Source organism: Jaculus jaculus, chromosome 6, assembly GCF_020740685.1.
Source record: "Jaculus jaculus isolate mJacJac1 chromosome 6, mJacJac1.mat.Y.cur, whole genome shotgun sequence".
Taxonomy (NCBI): domain Eukaryota; kingdom Metazoa; phylum Chordata; class Mammalia; order Rodentia; family Dipodidae; genus Jaculus; species Jaculus jaculus.
In genome coordinates this window covers 60,689,701-60,712,613 of record NC_059107.1, presented here as the reverse complement: position 1 = coordinate 60,712,613, position 22,913 = coordinate 60,689,701, and the positions used below count along the sequence as shown (strand labels likewise).

Genomic DNA, 22,913 nt, shown 5'->3' with positions numbered 1-22,913 from the left:
GCCCTGTGACATGCCAGTTTTTTCTCTAAAATAATAATAATAATAATAATAAACTTTAAAAAAAAAAGAAATTCAAAGCCAGGCGTAGTGGCGCACACCTTTAATCCCAGCACTCGAGAGGCAGAGGTAGGAGGATCACTGTGAGTTCGAGGCCACCCTGAGACTACATAGTGAATTCTAGGAGAACCTGAGCTAGAATGAAATCCTACTCAAAAAAACAAAAAAAAAAAAAAGAAAGAAAGAAAGAAAGAAATTCATTTGTGAATATGCCTTTGTGAAGTCCCTTTGATCACAGATAGTCTTTTGTATTGTTCCCAGTTTAGGGTTATTATAAATCATGCTAACTGGGTGTGGTGGTGCACACCTTTAATCCTAGCACTTGGGAGGCAGAGGTAGGAGGTTCACTGTGAGTGTGAGGATGGCCTGGGACTACATACTGAGTTCCAGGTCAGCCTAAGCTAGAATGAGATCCTGCCTCAGAAAAATAAAAACAAAGAGGAAATACTGATGTAAGTCTTTTGGTACATATATAAATATTTGTGTATATATATATATACACACACACACTATATTGTTATATACTGTATATTATACGTTACATATAAAGATATGTATTACATTATTGCTGTTAAAAACATATATTGGGGCTGGGGAAATGGCTTAGCAGTTAAGGCATTTGCTTGTGAAGCCTAAGGACCATGGTTCAATTCTCCAGGACCCACGTAAGCCAGATGCACAAGGGGCGCATGCATTTGGAGTTTGTTTGTAGTGGCTAGCTCTGGAATGCCCATTCCCTCTCTCTCTCTTTCTCTCTCTCAAATAAATAAGTAAAAATACATTTTAAAACATATATTGAGCTGGGCGTGGTGGTGCATGCTTTTAATCCCAGCACTCAGGAGGCAGAGATCGCCGTGAGTTCAAGGCCATCCTGAGAACATAGTGAATTCCAGGTCAGCCTGAGCTAGAGCGAGACCCTACATGGAAAAAAAAACAACAACAAAACAACCATAAAACAACAACGACAAAAAACATATATTGCATAACCAGGTCTAGATCCACCTCCTGCCTTCCCCCCCCCCCACGTGCCCATTCTCATAGAGTCTACTGTAGGTCAAACAGATTTTCAGATTAATTTGATTTGACAGTTACATGACATATTTTGGTCACATTTGCTTCCCATTACCTTTACTTGTTCTCCTCCCACTCCTGCTAACTCACTTCTTCCCAACTAGTCTCCCTTCTATTCATTTCTACACCTCTCCTGAGTTTCTTCTTAGGACTGAGGTTGTGTGTGCTCAGCTTTAGTAGTTACTGTCAGTTTTTTACAGTGGTTGTAATGATTTAGATTCTTTCAGTATGACTGTACACCCTCATCAACAGATAGTGCCAACTTTGCCATCATGGCAGGTGTGTAGTACTAGTTCACTGTGCCTTCATGCACTCCTCTTCTTTTGTTTATAATATTTTTATTTATTTAATTGAGACAGGGAAAGAGGCAGAGTGAGTGAGAGAGAGAAAGAAAGGGTGCGCCAGGTCTTCTAGCCACTGCATACAAACTCCAGATGCATGTGTCACCTTGTGCGTGGGTCCTGGGGAATTGAACTGAGGTCCTTTGGCTTTGCAGGCAAGCTCCTTAACCACTAAGCCATCTCTCCAACCACCCTCTTCTTTTTCTAAATATTTTATTTTAATTTATTTAAAAGAGAGAGTGGAAGAGGTTGCAGAGAGAGAATTGCCAGATGTGTGCACTACCTTGTGCATTTGGTTTACATGGGTCCTGGGGAATCAAACCTGGTTCCTTTGGCTTTGTAGGCAAGCACATTAAGTACTAAGCCATCTCTCCAGCCCTGTTTTTTTAAGTTGTTAAAAAATATTTTTTAGCCAGGCATGGTGGTGCATGCCTTTAATCCCAGCACTCGGGAGACAGAGGTAGGAGGATTGCCATGAGTTCAAGGCCACCCTGAGGCTACAGAGTGATTTCCAGGTTAGCCTGAGCTAGAGTGAGGCCCTAACTCAAAAACAAAAACAAAACAAAACAAATACACACACACACACACACACACACACACATACACATATACATATACATTTTTAAATTATTTTGATTTGAGCCAAAGAGAAAGAAAGAATGGACACACCAGGGCCTCTAGCCACTGCAAACGAACTCCAGACACATGTGTCACCTTGTACATCTGGCTTACCTGGAGAATCAAACCTGGGTTCTTAGGCTTCACAAGCATCTTAACTGCTAAACCATCTCTCGAGCCCTTTTAAAATATTTTTGTTTATGAGTAGAGAGAATGAATGAATGGGCATGCCAGGGCCTTCTGCCACTGCAAACGAACTCCAGACCCATGCACCACTTTGTACATTTGGGTTTGTATGGGTCCTGGGGAGTCACACCTGGGCCAGCAGGCTTTGCAAGCAGGTGCCTTTAACCATTGAGCCATGTCCCCAACCCTCTGTCATATTGATCATAAGGTTGAACACTTTTTCACATGCTCTCTTTCTGTAGAACGCCTATCTACATTCTTTTGCCTATTTTTCCTTATGTTCTTATGTTTCTTACTGATGAGTAAGGGTTCATTATTTTGGACACAAGTCCTTTGATGGATATATGGAGATATACATACATACATACATATATATATATATATATATATATATATATATATGGCACTTCTCAAAGCAGAGTATTTTTTTTTTTTCAGAGCAAAGTGTTGAAATAGTCTTAGGTAAACAAGAATTTGATACTGGATTAAGTCACCCTTCACATATGTAAAGGCTTCATTAAAACATTTCCAAATGTAAAAAAAAAATCATTTCCAAATATAAATCTGTAAGAACCCAAATTTTCTGGAGATATATCCAATGATAGATGAAGAAATTCTATATGCTGGCTGTGAACAGAACACTAAATATGTTCACCTGTCAAAATTAACTGTGATCATTCTTCTAAAGCCAAGCATAGTGGCCCATGCCTGTAATCTCAGCACTTGTAAGGTAGAGGCAAGAGGATCAGGAGTTCAAGGTCATCTTCAGTGACAAGGAAAGTTTGAGGCTATTCTGGGCTAAATGAGTTGCTGCCTCAAAAAGTAAGAGCTGGGGAGATGGCTCAAAAGGTAAGAGCACTTGCTGCTTAAGCACGAGGGCCTGTCAGGCTGGAGACTGCCAAAGTCAACTCCCCATAACACACATCTGGGCATGGCTGTGCACATTATAACCTCATTCTGCTGGGGACAGAAACTGGAGAGTCAGTCAGTAGGCTCACTGGTGGCAGATCTGGATTGAGAAAGAAACCCCGTCCCAAGGAAATACATGTATGAGCAATAAGACATTTGGTGTTCTTTTGCCACTGCACACATGTATATGGGGTATGTGCGTGAACACATACACATGCGCCAACCACACCTGGCTTGTTTGTTTTGTTTTGTTTTTTTGAGGTAGGCGATCGTCCTACCTTTGCCTCCCGAGTGCTGGGATTAAAGGTGTGTGCCAAGAGGTGCTAACGCGCTGATGGAGGAAACAAACCTGGTCACGGAATTCCCATAGCCCGCGGGTGCCAAACGCTGGGCCAAGGCTCTTCTGTGATGTTTTACCTGGCTGCTGCCATGTCAGATTTCTATATTCCTGTGTCTGAAGTGCCTGAACTCAAGATCCAGTCATCTGGTGGCCCACTGCAGGTGATGGGCGCTTCTCTTCCAGAGATCTGATCTCCTATAACCAATCTTGGGTTAATTTCCTCTTGATCTGGTGATGGCCTCTTTGCATTCTGTATGCACTAGGCATTGGGGATACAGAGACTAAGACATCGCCCTCCCTCAAGGACCTCACAGTCTAGCCAAGGAACTGGATACAGACATAATTACAATACAGAGTGATAACAATGAAGATGGTGCCAAAAATGCTTTCTCCTTTGGTTAAAAATTGGGCTCCGAAAGCATTCATAATTTCCTTTAAGTTGGAGACTGACCCTTCCATCATAATTAATCGTGCTCAGAATGCTTTGGAAGTTTATCAGCATCAAGTGGTGGTGGCTAATAGCCTTGAGTCACGACAGTCCTTCATGGTATTATAACCAAAGACTCAGAAACCAAGTTATTGCTGTCAGAGGATGAAGTAGCCAAAGGCATAGTAATAGAAGAAAAGATAGTAGAGAATCTTCAGTCAAAACACACAGCTTTTATATCGACAAAAGCTGAACTAAAAGCTCTTCTAGGACCACAAAGTGTCTGGTGGACCAGGCCTTTTACAGGTGGCAAGAACTAGACTAACTGCTTTCATAAGAGCCAGGAGAGTAAAGGGAAGGGTAAATTCACAGTGTATAGGCAAATAATGGGTTGGTTTTTGTCTTTTAATGACTAAACCACCTGACACACCTGAATGTCATCTTGATTTGGAAATTGGGCTCTGTCTAAAATGAATACTATCTCAGGAAAAAAAAAAAGCCTATTGTGAAATTTTATATATATATCCTACAAACAGCATGTGGGAGGCTGGATGCAGAAAACCAGTTTCAGACAATAGAGAATTACAGATGGATGCATGGTCATGCTTTGAAGATCAAGTATTTATTGAGTTCCCATTCTGGGCTGGGCCTTATGTGACCTATGAAGGTTAAAAAGATGGATACACTTGTCCCATTTGGGAAATGAATGTGTAAGAACTTAAGTGCAGTAAAGTGTGTGCCCAAAACTGGAAAAAAAAAAAAAAAAGGTGTGCACCACCATGCCTGGCTTGACTTTATCTCTACAAGTTACTACTATATCAAAAACATGTTATCAGGAGGCTGGAGAGATGGCTTAGCAGTTAAGGTGCTTGCCTGCAAAGCTAGAGGACCCAGGTTCTATTCCCTAGTACCAATGTAAAGCCAGATGCATAAGGTGCATGCATCTGGTGTTCATTTGTAGTGGCTAGAGGCCCTCGTGTGCCCATTTTCTATCTTCCTCCCCCTCTCTCTAATAGATAAATATTTTTTAAGTAAAAAAAAAGAAATCAATTTTCCAAGTTATTAGGGGTGGTGCTAGTAGAAAAATAAAAGGAAATGCAAAATTCATGGCATAAGAAGGGGGAAAAAGTAATAAACATGGACAACCAAATGACAGAAAACCAAATAAATGGAATCACCTCACCTACGGCATTAAAGATATGTAGCACGAGAAAGCACCAAGGTCAATACACCTTATTTTGCTGCAATACCATCTATTGATTGATGATTAAGATCATGGGTTGCATATAGAATGCTACCCCAGCCCTGCAAGATAGTGTCTCCTTTTTGGCACCATAACGAGTATAAACTTCTTGGCACATTTTGTTAGCTGTAGAATGGACTCCATGCCCAGAAGTTACCGTTGAAAAGAACAGGACCAGCTGTCCTTTTGATGAACTCAAAATCATTTCAGATATGTGATGCCAAATAGCATATTCCTGGGTCCTTGTATTTCCTGTAGACTGAAGGTTAGTTCTAAGGACTTAGATTCTGGTAACACCCTCCCCCCTCTCAACCACACACACAAAAATAATCTACTTGTCCCACTGTTTGATGCCACATTGATCACCAGGTCAAGGTGATGAGAGGCAGTTCTTTTCCCTCTCTGCATCCAACCAAAAGTGTTTGGAGTGTACTTTGCCAAATGTGACTATCCAGGTCCCTGAGACTCATAAGTAAATTACTTTTTCATTATGGATTGCAAAGTAATGACTTTATAATTCTACATTCCTTTTTTTTTGGTTGTTTTTTGTTTTTGGCTTTTTGGTTTTCTGAGGTAGAGGCTCACCCTAGCCCAGGCTGACCTGGAATTCACTATGTAGTCTTAGGGTGGCCTCCAACTCTCAACAATCCTCCTACCTCTGCCTCCTGAGTGCTGGGGACCTGGCTCTAATTCTACATTCTTTCTTCCATTTAATGTGTGACATTTTTCTAAATATGGACAGATCTAGCAAACATGCTGGATGAAATACATCAGTCATACATAGATACATACTGTACAATTTCACTTAGGTGAGGTATCTAAAATAGTCTAACACGATTGGAAAATAGAATAAAAATGGTTGTCAGGGAATTGGGAAGTTGTGCAGTGGGTGTCAAGTTGAGTTTTACAAGATGAACAAGTTCTAGAGTGCTACTGTAAAACACAGTACCTATGGCCACTAATACCATCTTGTGTGTTTAAAAGTTTAGAGGTAAAACTTATGCTTTTCTCTTTAATGACCAGTTGTCAAAATATAAGAGATGGCTTAAGCTAGACGTGGTGGCACACGCTTTTAATCCCAGCACTCTGGAGGCAGAGGTAGGAGAATGGTTGTGTGTTTGAGGCCACCCTGAGAGGTCAGTCTGGGCTAGAGCAAGACCCTACCTCAAAAAAAAAAAAAACAAAGAGAAACCAGGCGTGGTGATATATAAAGGTAAGAGCACTTGCTGCTTAAGCACGAGGGCCTGTCAGACTGGAGACTGTCAAAGTCAACTCCCCATAACGCACATTATATTACTCCTTTAATCCCAGCACTCAGAAGGTAGAGGGAGGAGGATTGCCGTGAGTTCGAGGCCACCCTGAGACTATATAGTGAATTACAGGTCAGCCTGGGCTAGAGTGAAACCCTACCTTGATAAAAACAAAACAAACAAACAAAAAAAACACACACACAGAGAAGATGGCTTAATAGCATATTTCATCAGTTGAAAGATATGTGTTTGTATGTATTCATCTAAATAAAATCCTTAACATATCTGAGGTCAAGCTAAAGCTTATAGTAATGATGTCTTCCACAAGTTGTCAGCTAGGCAACTATTCTGACACACCTATACAGACTTGACTGTGACCTTAGTTTTCCCATTATCTTTTTTGGGATGTAGTGTGTGCAGATGTGTGTAACCCATGTGCATGCATGCAGGAACCAGAGGAGGACATCAGGTAGCCTTCTCTACTCCTATTTTGCCTTATTTATTTCCTCGAGACCTACTGAACCCGGAGCTTGCCATATTTCAGCAGTCCTGTCTCCATCCTCCTCAGTACTGGCATTACAGGCCTGGGCAGTCACATCTGGTTTATTGTGTGGGTGTGGAAGACCAAATTTCAGGCTTCCACAGCAAGCACTGTTACATGCTGAACCATCTTCCCAGTCCTTCATTATATTTTAATTAATAAATATTGCTGGTATTAGATATATTATGTTTAGGTGCTATTTAAAATGTCCTCCAATAATACGTGCTGTGACTAAACATTGAAACACAAAGCTGTTGAGTATGAAAAACAAAAGGCATGTAAACTCAGTTTCAGCATAAATTTGATGTTTTAACAGAAAAGTTTAGTGGTCAAGTGAGCATGTGTTGTTTATTTAGCTCTTGGTTTTTCTCTGTACTATATATATTGATATGTGAGATAGGTCTGTTTAAACAGTATGAGACAGGGTTCGGGAGATAGATTAGTCAGTAAAGTACTTTCTTGCCTCCTAAATATGAGGAAGGACCTGAGCTGGACTTCCAGTGCCCAAGTAAAATGTACATGCACACAAAATAGCACACATGTCTGGAGTTTGATTATAGTGGCTGGAGGCCCTGGCACACCAATTCTCTCTCTCTCTTGCTCTCACTCTCTTACATAAAAAGGTCAGTCTGTTGGGCTTGTCTCTCTCTCTCTCTCACACACACACACACTTGTACACACACTAAATAAATACACACACACACACATATATGATAAATTTCAAATAATACAAAGGTATTATTGTGGTTTACATAGCAGAGTTGTATTCTGGTGTTACCTGATGAAATTATGCATATAGTAGCAAATGAACAGTCATTTCCAATGGTAGAAAATAAAAAAGGTTTTTCTTCCTTTTTTCTTATTTTTTATGCATTTGTTAATTTTGATATATTTAAGGTGTTTTGTTTTATTTTTTAAGTTACATTCTTTTTGTCCAGCTCATCCCTAATTTGGCCAGTGAGAAACCCCTTTAGGCCAGCTCTAGGGTTCTTTGGACATGCCTTACCACCAAGTTCTTCTATGAGCACTTCTTGGCTCTTACTCTGAGCGTGCCTGCTCCTTTGGTGGAAAATGATATTGAGAAGTCAAAATCAGAGAGCTAGGGGTTCTCATAGCTGCTGGAGTGTCGTTACTTTTAGGCTTTTACAGTGAGTACAGCTTAAGCTCATAGCTGAAGTTTTGGATCTTGAGTATCCCTCAAAGGCCCATGTGTTGAAGGCTAGCTCCCCAGCCTGTGGGACTATTAAGAAGTAGTAGAGCTATTAGGAGGTGGCCAGCAGGGCTGAGGAGATAGCTTAGTGGTTAAAGAGGCTTGCAAAGTTTGCCAGCCCAGATTCAATTCCCCAGTACCCATGTAAAGCGAGATGTGCACATGTACACACACTCTCACACATACATTCATTCCCTCTCTCTCTCCCTCCCTCTCTCTCTCTCTCTCTCTCTCTCTCTCTCTCTCTCTCTCTCTTTTTTCTTTTTTTACAAGGGATATGCCCTTGAAGGGGCTTGGAACCCTGATCCCTCCTCTTCCTCTCTCTCTGCTTCCCAGCTGCCATGCACTCACACCATGGTTTACTATGCCACCATAGACCCAAATGTCCATGGAAATCCTCTGAAACTGTTGGATAAACCTTTTCTTATTAAAGTTTATTATATTGGGTAGGTTTTCACAGTAATGAAAAGCTACAAAACATATTCATTTGCAATCTAATTTTCTATTGACAACTTCCATAATTGTTAACAATATCCCATGGTAATTCCCTCCTCCCACTTTCCCCTTTGAAACCCCACTCTCCATCATATCCCCTTCACTTCTCAATCAGTCTCTTTTTTATTTTGATGTCATGGTCTTTTCCTCCTATTATGGTGGTCTAATATAGGTAGTATCAGGCATTCTGAGGTCATGGATTTCCAGGCCATTTTGTGTCTGGAGGAGCATGTTGTAAGGAGTCCTACCCTTCCTTTGACTCTTATATTCTTTCTGCCATCTCTCCCACAATGGACTCTGAGCCTTGGAAGGTGTGATAGAAACATTTCAGTGCTGAGCACTCCTCTGTCACTTCTTCTTAGCACCATGATGCCTTCTGAGTCATCCCAAGGTCACTGCCATCTGAAAAGAGAAGATTCTCTACCAAAAGTGAGAGTAGCATTAATATAAGGTATGAGCATTAAGAGAAGTGCTTACTGGGCAGTTTGATAAGCATGGTATATACATTTAGCCAGACAACAGCAGACGTTACACTCCTAGGGCTCATGACTACCCCTGTTATAGGCTTTCAGTATCAGGGATGTATTCCCTCCCATGGAGCTGGCCTCCAGTCAAATTAGAGGGTGGTTGGTTTTCCCCAAAACATGCAATTTAAATTTTAATACTACAGAGGGTTTTTTGTTTGTTTTAGTTTTTCAAGGTAGGGTCTCACTCTAGTTCATGCTGACCTGGAATTCACTATGCAGTCTCATGACGGCCTCAAACTCATGACGATCCACCCACCTGTGCCCCTCAAGTGCTGGGATTAAAGGCATCCACCGCCACATTTTGATTTTCATATTGTGTCTCTTCTCATACTTAAACAATGTCAGTTCCTAACTCAGGAACCTGTAAGAACTATATGTAATGTTGAATATATAAAGCAAAAACTATGTAAAAAAAAAAGGGGGGTGAGAGAGATGGCTTAGCAGTTAAAGCACTTGCCTGCCAAGCCTAAGGACCCATGCTCCAACTCTTCAAACCCCATGGAGAACCAGATGCACAAGGTGATGCAAGTGTGCAAGGTGACACATGCATCTAGAGTTCTTTTACAGTAGCTGGAGGCCCTAGCATGGCAGGTCTCTCTTTCTCTTGTGCACACGCTCTCACTCTCATAAAAAAATAAAATAAAATAAAGAAATGTTTACATAACAAGACTTGGATAGTGTCTCTGTGTATGCATATACACATGCTAGTTTCACAATTAAACATACTTCTTGTGTCAGTGTTCTTCCCATAGACTGCCCACCCTCGTATGAATGCATACTCAGAAAAAGGGATGCAAGGCTGGGGAAATGGCTCATTGGTTAAAGGCACTTGCTTATAAAGCCTGATGGCCCAGGTTCAGTTCCCCACTAGCCGTGTAAAGCCAGATGCACAAAGTGGTGCATGCATCTAGAGTCTGTTTGCAGTGATAGGAGGCCCTGGTGCCTCCATAATCCCTATCTATATTTCTCTCTTTAGTTAAAAAAATTTTTTTTGAGAGAAAAGGTAGGCTGGCCAGCCATGGTGGCTCATGCTTTTAATCCCAGCACTTGGAAGGCAGAGGTAGGAGGATCACCGTGAGTTCGAGGCCACCCTGAGAATACAGAGTGAATTCCAAGTCTGCCCAGACTAGAGTGAAACCCTACCTGGAAAAAAAAAGAAAAGAAAAGAAAAGGTAAGCTGGAAGAGGTGGCTTAGTGGTTAAGTCATTTGCTGGCAAAGCCAAAGGACCCAGGTTCAGTTCCCTAGTACCCACATACAGCCAGATACATAAAGTAGTGCATGCATCTGGAGTTCATTTTCCATGGCTGGAGACCCTGGTGTACCCAATTATCTCTCCTCCCTACTTCCTTTTTTCTCTCTTCTATATCTGCTTGCAAATAAATAAAAATATTTTAAAAAGAAAAGAAAAAGGTATGCAATAAAAGAAGTAGTGCTTGAAATACACTCCTGGGCTGCCTTGTTGCCTGCTCAAAGCAGCTTGGGCTTTGTGTGGTCGTTTGGTGTGTGGTTTCCCTGTGTTTCAGTGGTTGTCCTTCGCAGAGAAACCCATCAACAGGTTTCCAGGTTGGCTTGGCTAAGGTATGTGTTTCTTCTGTCAGCTGCAGGATGAGATTGCCAAGCTTTAGTTAGCAACTTCTTCTTGAAAGTCTCCTTTCTGTGCCTTGACTATGTTAGTCTGTAGCTACCAAAAGCTACAATGGTGCTCTCATTGCAGTGTAAGACCCCATAGCCACTTGATTACTTTGAATTTTCTCTACACAACAGAAACTGGAGCAGAGCCCAGAAGTTCTGGCATATTCTTATATTCTGTTTTCTGTGTGCCATGTGGTCTTCCTAGCACCTCTAAGGAGCTTTTAGACCACTACCTCCAGCACCCACATTCTCCTAGCTGGTCTCTCCCAACCGCCTCCACGCTTCACTCTTGACTCACTTCCTTCTGTAATCCCCTTTTTTATAGTTCAGCAAGGATATATTTGGAGCAAATAGTTTTTTAGTTCTATGGCTGAAACCATTCATGAAATTTTAAGCCTTGGTACCTCATAGCTCATCTACTCCTCAAATACTTATGTGATTTATGAATATTAGTAAACTATTTTAAGCATTATGAAGGTTGGTACAACTTGCTTAGGATCCTACAATTGTTGAATGAGCATGAGCAATAGTAAGTTCTTAGCCAGGCGTGTTGGCGCACGCCTTTAATCCCAGCACTCGGGAGGCAGAGATAGGAGGATCACTGAGAGTTCAAGGCAACCCTGAGACTACAGTGTGAATTCCAGGTCAGCCTGGGCTAAAGTGAGACCCTACCTAGAAAAACAAAAAGAAAGAAGAAAAAAAAAAACTTCAGTTCATATGTGCCAAACACTGGGCTAAGCCTTGATGTGCTTTACACACGAAGGCGCGAGGATTAGAGGGCTCCGGAGCATGCCAAGGTCTCTGTCTGCACAGTTTGTGTGTGTGCTTCAGTGCGCCATTAAGTTACATAATGCAACTGGGTCCATCTTCTGGTATGATTGTTGTATGCAAGGTACTCCTGAAAATCCAGTAAGACTTCTTAGAGCAGGTGGAACTTAAATACACCGCAGAAGATGAGTTTTTCCAAAGGGAGAAATAACGGAAGACACTGTTAGCAGTGAGGAAAGGACCTAAGGACGCAGGGTACTGTGCATTTGTGTGACATGATGCTGTGATGGTGCATGCAAGGAGGCAGGAGGCATTGTGGATGGTGCTCTGGTATCTGCATTCTGTCTAAGAAACAGCTATTGATGAGAAGTTGGATGAGTGTATTTCTGTTTTGAGAACATAACTAGTGGCATGCACCCATCTACTCATTCACATACCTCACCCCACCCCCAAAAGTTGAAAAGTTGAGGGCTGGGGGATGTGGCTTAATGGGTAGAGCGCTGCACAAGCATGAGGACCTGAGTTCAGTCCCCAGCACTCCCATACAAGTCCAGGTAGGACCACACATACCTGTAACCCTAGTGCTGAGAGTGGGCAGACAGGATTGATGACTTGGGCACTTGTTAGCCAATCTAACAGAAAAGTGGTACATGTGCAAATACCGCCCCCCCCCCACACCCCTAAGATTGAAAGGGCTGGGGACATAGCTCAGTAGGAGAGTGCTTATCTAGAACACATAAGATGTTGGGGTCTAATTCCTAATGCTAAAAAAAAAAGAACTTTGTTCCCTCTTGAGGCTAAGTGCATGGATATAGATATAGTACCACATTTAAGTTACCTCTGCATCTATTGATAGACACTTTTGTTGCCTTCACCTGTTGTTTGCTCATGTTGCTGCTGTGAGTATTGGCATTTGATTTTCTTTTGTGGTTCATTTGGAGTAGCTCATTGGCTCCTGGTCTAGAGAGTGTGTAGAAGAGGAATTAATTTCTGGGTGCTATAGGCTATAACTCATCAGCTTTATCACCTGATGGTCAGCTGACTTCCAAAGTCTTGACAACATTTGGTTTTAACATTATTTCTAAATTTTGGCCCCTCTGTTGGGTGGTGGGTGTGTTTTATTACGAATATAATTTTAAAGTATATTTCCTGATTTCAAATTGGATTGAACACATTTTTACATGTTTACGAGCCATTTGTAACATGCCTGTAAATTTTCCCATAAGTAGTTTGCTTTTCTAAATTAGTGTTGACTAATTGATGTCTCCAATAATGCTTGCTTTTGGTGTTTCTGCAGAACAAATAGTGGAGAAAGATGAAGGGCCATACTATACTCACCTGGGATCTGGCCCCACAGTAGCCTCTATCCGGGAACTCATGGAGGAGCGGTGAGTGATGCACAGGTATCTGTGGCCTTATATAGATAGCATTTAGAAAGCCCCAACATCATTCCAGGATAAAGGTAGGAATCTTACTTCCAGTCTTGGGTTTCGTTTGATCTATAGGTCTGCCTACCATATGCCCCTGCCCCTTCTCTTCCTGGATTTCCCATAGCTTGAGTTTAGCTCAGAGCTCTCCTGCACTGTTAGTATGTGTTCTTCTCCCTCCTGAAGTCCTGCAGTCTGTACTTAGAACTAACGTTGTGTTGGGCCAAGTTAGTTGCTTGCTCTCTTTCTTCTTGTCTGTTTTTCCCTTCCTTCCTTTCTTTGTTTCTCCTTTTCTTTCCTTTTCTTATATTCTTTCTTTCCAAAACTACTTCATAGATAGTATCATGTCTTGATTTCTTATATGACAAGACATTCTGGCCTCATGTTGTACATTTCACTACGAAGTCCTGGTTCCTTTTATAAGATTAAACACATTTAGAGAAAAGCTGCAGTTCCTAGCAGGGTGCACACTGCTACAGTGGTTGGTCATGCAAATGTAGATTTTCACTTTTTGTTATCTCTTTTTAGTGGTTGAATATGTCAGGAGTTGGTATTAACACTCCCACTTCAAATTCAAGACTGGAAGCTGGGCATGGTGGTGCACACCTTTATTCCCAGCACTCGGGAGGCAGAGGTAGGAGGATTACCGTGAGTTTGAGGCCACCCTGAGCATATATAGTGAATTCCAGGTCAGCCTGGGCTAGAGTGAAAACATACCTCGAAAAAAAAAAATTCAAGACTGGAATTTTTATTTAACAGCTCTTTTAAAAATTTATTTAAATATTTTATTCATTTGTCTGCAATCAGATACAGAGAGAGAGAGAGAGAGTACACCAGGACCTCTATCTAGCAAAAGAACTCCAGATACATGTGCCACCTTGTACATCTGCCTTTACATCGGTGCTGAGGAATCAACCTAGGTTGTTAGGCTTTGTGAGCAAGTGCCGTAACCACTGAGCAATCAATCTCTCCAACCCTTCTTTTTTCTTATCTTTCCCTCTTTTTTTTTTTTTTTTTTGTTTTTTTGTTTTTTTTGTTTTTTGGTGCTAAGATCTCTTTCTAGCCCAGGCTCACCTAAAACTCACTCTGTAATTCCATGCTAGCCTCAAACTCACAGTGATTCTCCTATCTCTGCCTCCCAAGTGCTGAGATTAAAGGCATGTGCTACCACTCCCAGCCCTTTTAAATTTTAATATATTTTGTTTAAAAATATTTTATTTGTTTGAGAGAGAAAGAGAGAATGGGCACGCCAAGGCCTCCAGACACAGCAAATGAGCTCCAGACACATATGCCACCTTCTGCATCTGGTTTTACGTGGGTACTAGGGAATCAAACCTGGGTCCTTTGGCTTTGCTGGCAAGCACCTTAACTAATAAGCCATCTCTCCAGTCCTTTTTTTCCTAAAGCAGTCATGTAGATAGAGACTGTAAGGTCCACGCACAGGCTGCGGCAGACAGTAGTGTTGAGTTCATGTATGGAGAGGTGACTTAGCTCGGGGTCTCAGAGCATGGGTGCTGCAGTTAGGCTGGGCTCCGGTGTTGGCCATTTCCTGTACTGCTAAGTCCTTGGCTAAGTTGTTCTACTCTTCTCTGACTTTTTTTTTTTCTTTCTTTTCATATTTTATTTATTTGACAAAGAGAGAGAATGGGCATACCCAGGCCTCTAGTCTCTGCAAATGAACTCCAGATGTATGTGCCACCTTGTGCATCTGGCTTACCTGGATACTGGGGAATCGAACCTGGGTCCTTAACATTTGCAGGCAAGCTCCTTAACCACTGAGCTATCTGTCTAACCCTCATTTTTCTTTCTTTCTCCTTCCTTCCTTCGTCCCTTCTCCTTACCTTCCCTTTTGTTTTGAGGTAGGGTCTCGCTGTAGTCTAGGCTGACCTGGAATTCACTATGTAGTCTCAGGGTGGCCTCAAACTCATGGCAATCCTCCTACCTCTGCCTCCCAAGCCCTGGGATTAAAGATGTGCACCACCACACCTGGCTACTCAGTTTGCTTATCTACCAAATAGAGATGATGAGAGTGTTGTAAGGATGGACTGAACTGATAGGAGAAGTTATAATTGCTTTGAAAAAGGAGTGGACATTCTTAGTCATACACATACTGATTACAAATTCCTAATAAAAAAGTGATCTGGACCGAAGCCTATATTTGCTCATACATATATGCATGCCATTTTGTGGAAGGCTGAGTGGCTGAGGGTTTTCATGGACTTGGGAACCAGGTTTTATATGGCCTGAGGAGCCAGACTAATCCTGTCAGTGCATCAGGGAACAAAATGGAGAGCCGAACCAAGGTGAGATGGGTGAAGGTCAATAATACATGGTAATTATTCTTCATTTCCTGTGGGTCTGGAAACACTTCTACTTAGTCACTCATCAGAAAGCATTTGATCAAGCTGGGCGTGGTGGCGCACGCCTTTAATCCCAGCACTTGGGAGGCAGAGGTAGGAGGATCACCGTAAGTTCGAGGCCACCCTGAGACTACATAGTGAATTCCAGGTCAGCCTGGGCTAGAGTGAGACCCTACCTCGAGAAACCAAAAAACAAACAAACAGAAAGCATTTGATCAAAGACCCATTCTGAACTGAAGCCTGATTTGAAGGGACCCCCTGAACACAAGAGAACAGAACAGTGTAAAGCAGGGTGTGCCATACATGCTGGCTATGGGCGCCCCACATGGATATATGCTGTAGTTTCCAGATGGACTAGGCATCATTTAGTCTGATTTCTTTGTTTTGTTCTTTTCTGAAACAAATCTAGTAAAATTAAACTATTGCCATGTACCCAAGGTTGGGCTGACTTTTCTACCCCTCTTCTTATCTTTTCATTGTTCCATGTGCCCTAGCTCTTTTGCACTTTGTATGTACAGCTCCCTTCACCTATAATACTCACCTGTGGATAAAGTCCTCTTGACGTGCTGTGGCATACAGACTCTGATCTCTGTTCATGCCTTTGCCGAACACTCTTTTCGGAGCATGAATGCTCATGTGACTTGGCTTTAACTTCTGATCCTCCTGCCTCCACCTGTCAGTGCTGGGATTGGATTATAAGAATCAGCCACCACACCTGACTTGGCCAGTGATAAGTTTTTGTAAGGAATAGCAACACCATCATTTGCTGTGGGGTGGAGGAGGAAGTGTCAGATATTCACATTTGATCTGGGATAGGTGTTTGGGGTTTTATTTTGGGGGGGGGGGTTGTTTGGTTGGTTGGTTGGGTTTTTGTTTGTTTGTTTGTGGGGGGATTGGTTTTTTGGTGTTTTGACGTAGGGTTTCACTCTAGTCCAGGCTGACCTGGAATTCACTGTGTAGTCTCAGGGTGGCCTTGAACTCGATGATCCTCTTACCTCTGCCTCTCAAGTGCTGGGATTAAAGGTTTGTGCCACCACGCCCAGCTCAGGTGTTTGGTTCTTTATTTGGTTTTGATTTGGGGAGGGGAGGGGATAATTTTATGTTATTTCCACACAGGTCTCTAAATAATTATAACAGCACATTCTGAAATAAGGATTGAAAGGAAGTGTTTTGAGATGGTGTTTTTTATAAACCAACAGCCAACTATAGATTCTTCAACTGACCCCAGGGAGGAATTCCTTCCAAGGCTGGAGATTGCTTTTCCTCAGCAACTGGTTTATCTTACAGACCTTGGGAATCACATAACAGGTTACATTTCCATTATCATGTAGGTTGCCATTGAGCTGAGGGCCACATCTCTGCAGCCCCCCAGGAGGAGTGCACTGTCTCAACAGCAATGGGAGTCTCTTCTAATCTTATTCAGACTTCTCAGTCTTTTTCTCATCTTTTACTAATGTTTTTGACTTCTCATGTCACAAGATATTCTAGGTTCATCTCTAAAAGATACTTAAAACCTTTGGTTATATTTTATATACCAGCATATCTATACTAAACTCTTTCTTGTGACTCATCACTTAATTTTTTATCTTATACATATCTTAACTAAGAGCTTTTCTGGAACAAGGAAGGCAGTAAATGAATGATGAAAATCCCTCAACTGGGAATTGAGTTTGTCACCTTTGGACCTTTCTCTCCACCCTTTATTTGCAGGACCTCTCTATTGTCAGGAATTAACCAAAGTCAAGAGGGGTTGCACAGTAAAATCAAGGAAATATTGATCCTTTTGACTTTTCTGGCACAGATATGGAAAATCCTAAAGTATCTCAGTATATTCTGGCCTCCCAGGCCCTATAGTCATAGGTGATTGGAGTCGTCAAACTCCTCCTTGTGTTCTCTATAGCAAAGGACCCTCTGCAACATAGCACTTTACTCATTATTCATTGTTCTGTGTAGCCAAAAATCCCTTGAACTTCTGATCTTCCTGCCTCCATCTCCCAAGTGCTGGGATTACAGGTGTGTATCACCACACCCATTATGTGGTGCTGGTGATGGTTTAAGGGAAGAGTAGGTCTTTTTTGAGAGCAAGTGGAATTTACATCCCTGTGAAATAACCTAGGTAACTGTTACTATAACCCACACAGCAGAGGTGCTACCTTCAGCAAACCTCCAGGAGACTAATCATGGATTGTGAGGCTGCATGGCCGCCAATGGTAGTAATTGCTAAGTCAGTTAAGAGCTAGTGAAGCTAGAGGGTTTATTTCTCCTCCTCCTTCCCCTTTTCCTCCTCAGTGCTGGCAAGTCCTTTGAGCTCTGTAATATAGTAGAGCTGACCCAGAAAACTCAGCTTTGAATCAGTTCTTTTTATTTGTTTTTTTAAGAGAGAGAAAGAGGGAGGGGGGAGAGAATGAGTGTGCCAGGACCTCTAGCCACTGCAAACAAACTCCAGATGTATGCACATTTGGCTTATGTGAGTACTGGGGAATCAAACCTAGATCCTTAGGCTTTGCAGGTATACACCTTAACTGCTAAGCATCTCTCCAGCCCCAAATCAGTAGTTTGTTTATTTTTTATGTTTGTGCGCATGCATGAAAGAGAGAGAGAGAGAGGGTGAGAATTGGTGCACCAGGACCTCTAGCCACTGCAGTAGAACTCCAGGTGCATGTGCCCCTTTGTGCAACCTTGCGCTCTTTCATCTCTTTATGCATCTGGCTTACGTGGGACTTGGAAAGTTGAACATTAGTTCTTAGGCTTCGCAGGCAAGCACTTTAACCACTAAGCCATCTCTCCAGCCCCTAAATCAGTAGCTCTTAAGCTTTCAGGTATCAGAAACCCCTGGGAGCTTAGCAAGGTACAGAGTGCTGGGCTTCACTGAGTGTGGGATGTGACCTGAGAGCCTACCTCCTTGCACCCACCCAGCTCCCAGTGATGCTGATACTGAAGATCTTGGGAACACCCTTAGAACCACTAAGGGTCTTAGAAACCTTACAGACTCAGTTTAAGCCTAGGAGCTTATAATTAAGGATCTCTTCATAATAGGCCAGAAAGTAAGGTGCTGACAGTGAAAGAGCCAAAGCAAGAATTAAGTGTCTGTCTTTAAACAGAGACAATCGGTTTTTTTCTTACTTCTTTATTCACATTTCATGGATTGTTATACTTATTCCGTAAAAAACAGTCTGTCCATTTGATTGCTAAGAAGTTTTACAGCTCCCTCACAAATGTGTCTGCATTGCAAGGACAGTCCTTAGTCCAGACACTGCTTTGTTTAAAAAAAAAAAAAAGGCAGTCCTTGTCCCTTTTATTTATTCTGCAGTGCTCCACTCACTGCAGGTTGCTTCTCACTAGGTGGGGCTGGTGAGGGTGGAGCGGGTCAGAAAGCAGTATCCTTGTCCTCAGCTCACCCTCCTGTAGGAAACATGAGATAGTCTTCTCCGTGAGAGTGGTGTGGCAGCTTCAGGCTGTTCTCCCAACAGGGATCCCCACACACACTGAGGGCCCAGGCCTGCCCTGTGGGCTGTGTCCTGATAAAGCTCATGGAACTGAGCATGTTCCAGGCACTACACAAAAGAAGCACTGTGTGAGACCATTCTCTAACAACTGATTTCTGTCACCAAATGCTTCCTATAAGTGACCAACAGCTTTTGCATTTTAATGTCCCAGTGATCAGAAGCACTTCCCACCCCTTCCCTAAGGTCTCCAGTGAAACAGGCAAGGTTAGATCAGCATTTTATTCTAGTTGTTTGCTTATTTTATTTATTTATTTATTTATTTACTGGTTTTTCAAGGTAGGGTCTCACTGTAGCCCAGGCTGACCTGGAATTCACTATGGAGTCTCAGGCTGGCCTCAAACTCACAGCAATCCTCCTTCCTCAGCCTCCCAAGTGCTTGGATTAAAGATTAGTAGACAGCATTTTAAATTTATTTATTTATTTATTTATTTATTTATTTATTTATTTATTTGAGAGTGACAGACACAGAGAGAAAGACAGATAGAGGGAGAGAGAGAGAGAATGGGCACACCAGGGCTTCCAGCCTCTGCAAACGAACTCCAGACGCGTGCGCCCCCTTGTGCATCTGGCTAACGTGGGACCTGGGGAACCAAGCCTCGAACCGGGGTCCTTCGGCTTCACAGGCAAGCGCTTAACCGCTAAGCCATCTCTTCAGCCCGTAGACAGCATTTTAAAAAGAAACTGTTTTCCTTTTTCAATTACAAAAAAAGAAAAAAGAAACAGGTCTTTTAAAAAATATGTATTTTTATGTCTGTGTCTGTGGAGGGAGAAAATGGGCATACCAGAGCCTCTTGCTGATTCAAAAGAACTCCACATGCATGTGCCACTTCTTTTGAATTTTTTAAATATTTTAATTTTTTTTATTTATTTGAGGGTTGGGGAGAGAATGGGCATGCAAGGGCATCCAGCAACTGCACATAAACTCCAGACACACATGCTACCTTGAACATCTGGCTTACATGGGTCCTGGGTAATAGAACCTGGGTCCTTTGGCTTTGCAGACAAATATCTTAACCACTAAGCCATCTCTCCCACATATGCCACTTTTGTGTGTCTGGTTTTAAGTAGGTACTGAGGAATTGAACCCAGGCTGACAGGCTTTGCAAGCAAGTGCCTTTAACCAATGAGCTGTCTTCTCATCCCTTTTTTTGTTGTTGCTGTTGTATTGATATTTTGTTCTTCAAGGTAAGGTCTCCCTATAGCCTAGGCTGACATGGAATTCACTGTGTAATTTCAGGGTGGCCTTGAACTCATCTGCCTCCTGAGTGCTGGGATTAAAGACATACATTACTACACCTTGCTTTTTTGTTTGTTTGTTTTAAGTGAGTAGCCCAGGCTGGCCTTAAACTCCTGATCCTCCTGCCTCTGCCTCTTCAGCAATATCCTACTGGTGTGCACCACCACAACTGGCCCTTTGCGGGGGGAAGGGGCTCAAGGTAGGGTCTTGCTCTAGCCCAGGCTGACCTGGAATTCACTCTGTAGTCTCAGGGTGGCCTCAAACACATGGCGATCCTCCTACCTCTGCCTCCTAAATGCTGGGATTAAAGGTATACATCACCATGCCTGGCTCCCAGCCTATTTTTTAAAATAATATTTTATTTATTTGTAAGAGACAGAAAAACAGGCTTTTTAAAGATACCCAAGCATTAGTAGGTCTTTTTTTTTTTTTTTTTTTTTTTTGGTTTTTCGAGGTAGGGTCTCACTCTGGTCCAGGCTGACCTGGAATTAACTCTGTCATCTCAGGGTGACCTTGAACTCATGGCAATCCTCCTACCTCTGCCTCCCGAGTGCTGGGATTAAAGGCATGCGCCACCACGCCCGGCTCTAGTAGGTCTTTTTTAAGACACCCAAGTATTGGTAGAGCATGGTGGCACATGCCTGTAATCTCAGCCCTTAGGAGCCTAAAACCATAAGTTCTGCTAGTTCTAGGCCAGACTGGGCTATATAATAGCAAGACCCTTGCCTCAAAAGAAAGAAAGAAAAGAAAGAGAGAAAGAAAGAAGGAAAGAGGAAAACTATCAAAGTGCAGAGTAATTAAAGCCCTGCAGTAATTATTATTCCCATGAGACACTGAGTTAAATGTTTGATGCTTACCTTTCTCTAAACATTTACAAGGTATCCTTGGGTATACAGAGAAATCTTTAGCCAAGTGGGATTAATCATGCCTGCTGCTGTTACTGCTATTACTACAGCCATGCCCAATATATTTAACAATTATTTTTGAGGTAGTGCTTCCTAGAAGTGGAATACATGAGATGATGAATATCACACTGAAGTCATAGAAATACAAGAATATTTTGATTCAGTCTATTAAAATCATACCAAGGTAATTGATCAAAGAGGAAAAATCCCTTCAGTGCTATGAATCCTGAGATGTTTTTTAAAAAAGTACATTTGATAAGTTAATTGATGCTTGATGATGAGTTCAAGGCCACTGACAGACCCTGTCTCCTAAAAGGAGCTGGAGCCTAAGGAGTAATGCCACTTGTGTGTGCTCACACAAGAGTTATTAACGAGCTCCTCCCTCATGCCAGAATTGTTTGATTTTTACCAAGCCTTGAGGTAGGAGTGATTTTTATCTCCCTTTAATGATGAGAAAACTGAAGCTTAGAGATGTTCAATAATTCGGCCACATCTTTATATCAAGACAGTGACTAGGCTAGTGCTCAGTGCTCAGTGCTTAGATCTAGCCTGTCTGACCTTCCATATAGTTGTGTGGACTTGGTAATTCAGTTTGACTCTGGGGTCATAATTTCATCCCTGTAAGCATGATGTAGTTAAGTGGATAGTGTCAGAGACCTAAAGATGTGCAGTGTCAGCCGGGCGTGCTGGTGCACATCTTTAATCCCACACTCAGGAGGCAGAGGTAGGAGGATTGTTGTGAGTTCAAAGCCACCCTGAGACTCCGTAGTGAATTCCAGGTCAGCCTGAGATCCTACCTCAGGAAAAAAAAAAAAAAAAAAAAAAAGGTGTGTACTGTTGCTATGTGGGCCCAAGGAAGCAGAAAAGTGCTGGAAGCAGACCTAGCCACTGTACATCAGTATTAGGGTGTGGCAGCCACTCCCACATCCTCATGTCCAGAGGTTAGCTGTGGTGACCAATAAGATTCCTCCATTTATTTTTTCCTTTGTGTTTCAACAGCTGACTCAGAGTGTAAATGTCTGTTTAGCCTTTGGATTTTTGAAGGTGCCTCTTTTGTCTGTGTCAGGTGGACAGGCAGGAGTTAGGGAGGGACAGGTGAACCAAAGCCTGGAAACCTTGGTATAGCCATTTGCCTCCAGAGCCTCTGAGCACACCACTATTTAAACTTTTCTCCTTCACTCTTGTGCCCACAGTAACCTAAAACCCAGACTAGTACAGCGACTTCTTGATGTGTGCGATTTCTCCTTTGCGGCTCTACTGTGCTGATGGCAGCTTCTGTCTCTCTACCCAGGTATGGAGAAAAAGGGAAAGCCATACGAATCGAGAAGGTTATCTACACGGGAAAAGAAGGGAAGAGCTCCCGTGGCTGTCCCATTGCTAAGTGGGTAAGTGTTGAGTCCCTGTGGCTAAACTCTGCCTGGCTTTCCTTGCCCGTGAGCTCATATGGTAGAGCAGGTTGCAATGCCAATGCTGGTCAAGTGTGTAAAAGACAGAAGCCAGTGCCTGGCATTCTGGGCTGTCTGGGACCTGTGTCATTTGTTACATTGATTGCCTGTAGCCTCTGGGTCAGGGCCATAGCATAGGAAGAAGGGAATTGGCATGATCCATGCTGGCCTCTAGGGCTCTGGCTCCTCTCCTTTCTCTGTGTTGAGCAGCTAATGCTCTTGTTCTACTGGGAAGCCAGGGAGGACACTGAGCTGACCTGCTTGCTATATGCCAACCTTAGGGATAAGGTGAGGCCTCAAGCCAATGTTGTCACCAGCTTTGCTTTGGCTCAGCCTGTGAGCCACCGTTTCTTTCCAGGAAGCCTGGGTGTCTCGGCAGGGACAGTATCGTTGAATTAAACCCCACTGGGAGTTCTT

At 42.5% G+C, this 22,913-nt stretch overlaps 1 protein-coding gene and 1 pseudogene across 6 annotated transcripts in view; both read left to right on the top strand.

Moving 5' to 3' along the window:
* The window catches only part of Tet3 (tet methylcytosine dioxygenase 3), a 147,064-nt gene that overhangs the window by 108,114 nt on the left and 16,037 nt on the right, over positions 1 to 22,913 (top strand). For all 6 annotated transcript variants that reach the window (XM_045153220.1, XM_045153219.1, XM_045153222.1 and 3 more), the window contains 2 exons: positions 12,914 to 13,004; positions 22,343 to 22,436. In XM_045153220.1, coding sequence (XP_045009155.1) covers positions 12,914 to 13,004; positions 22,343 to 22,436 — 185 coding nt within the window. The remainder of the gene's footprint in view (positions 1 to 12,913; positions 13,005 to 22,342; positions 22,437 to 22,913) is intronic.
* LOC105944756 lies at positions 3,591 to 4,269 on the top strand (annotated as a pseudogene).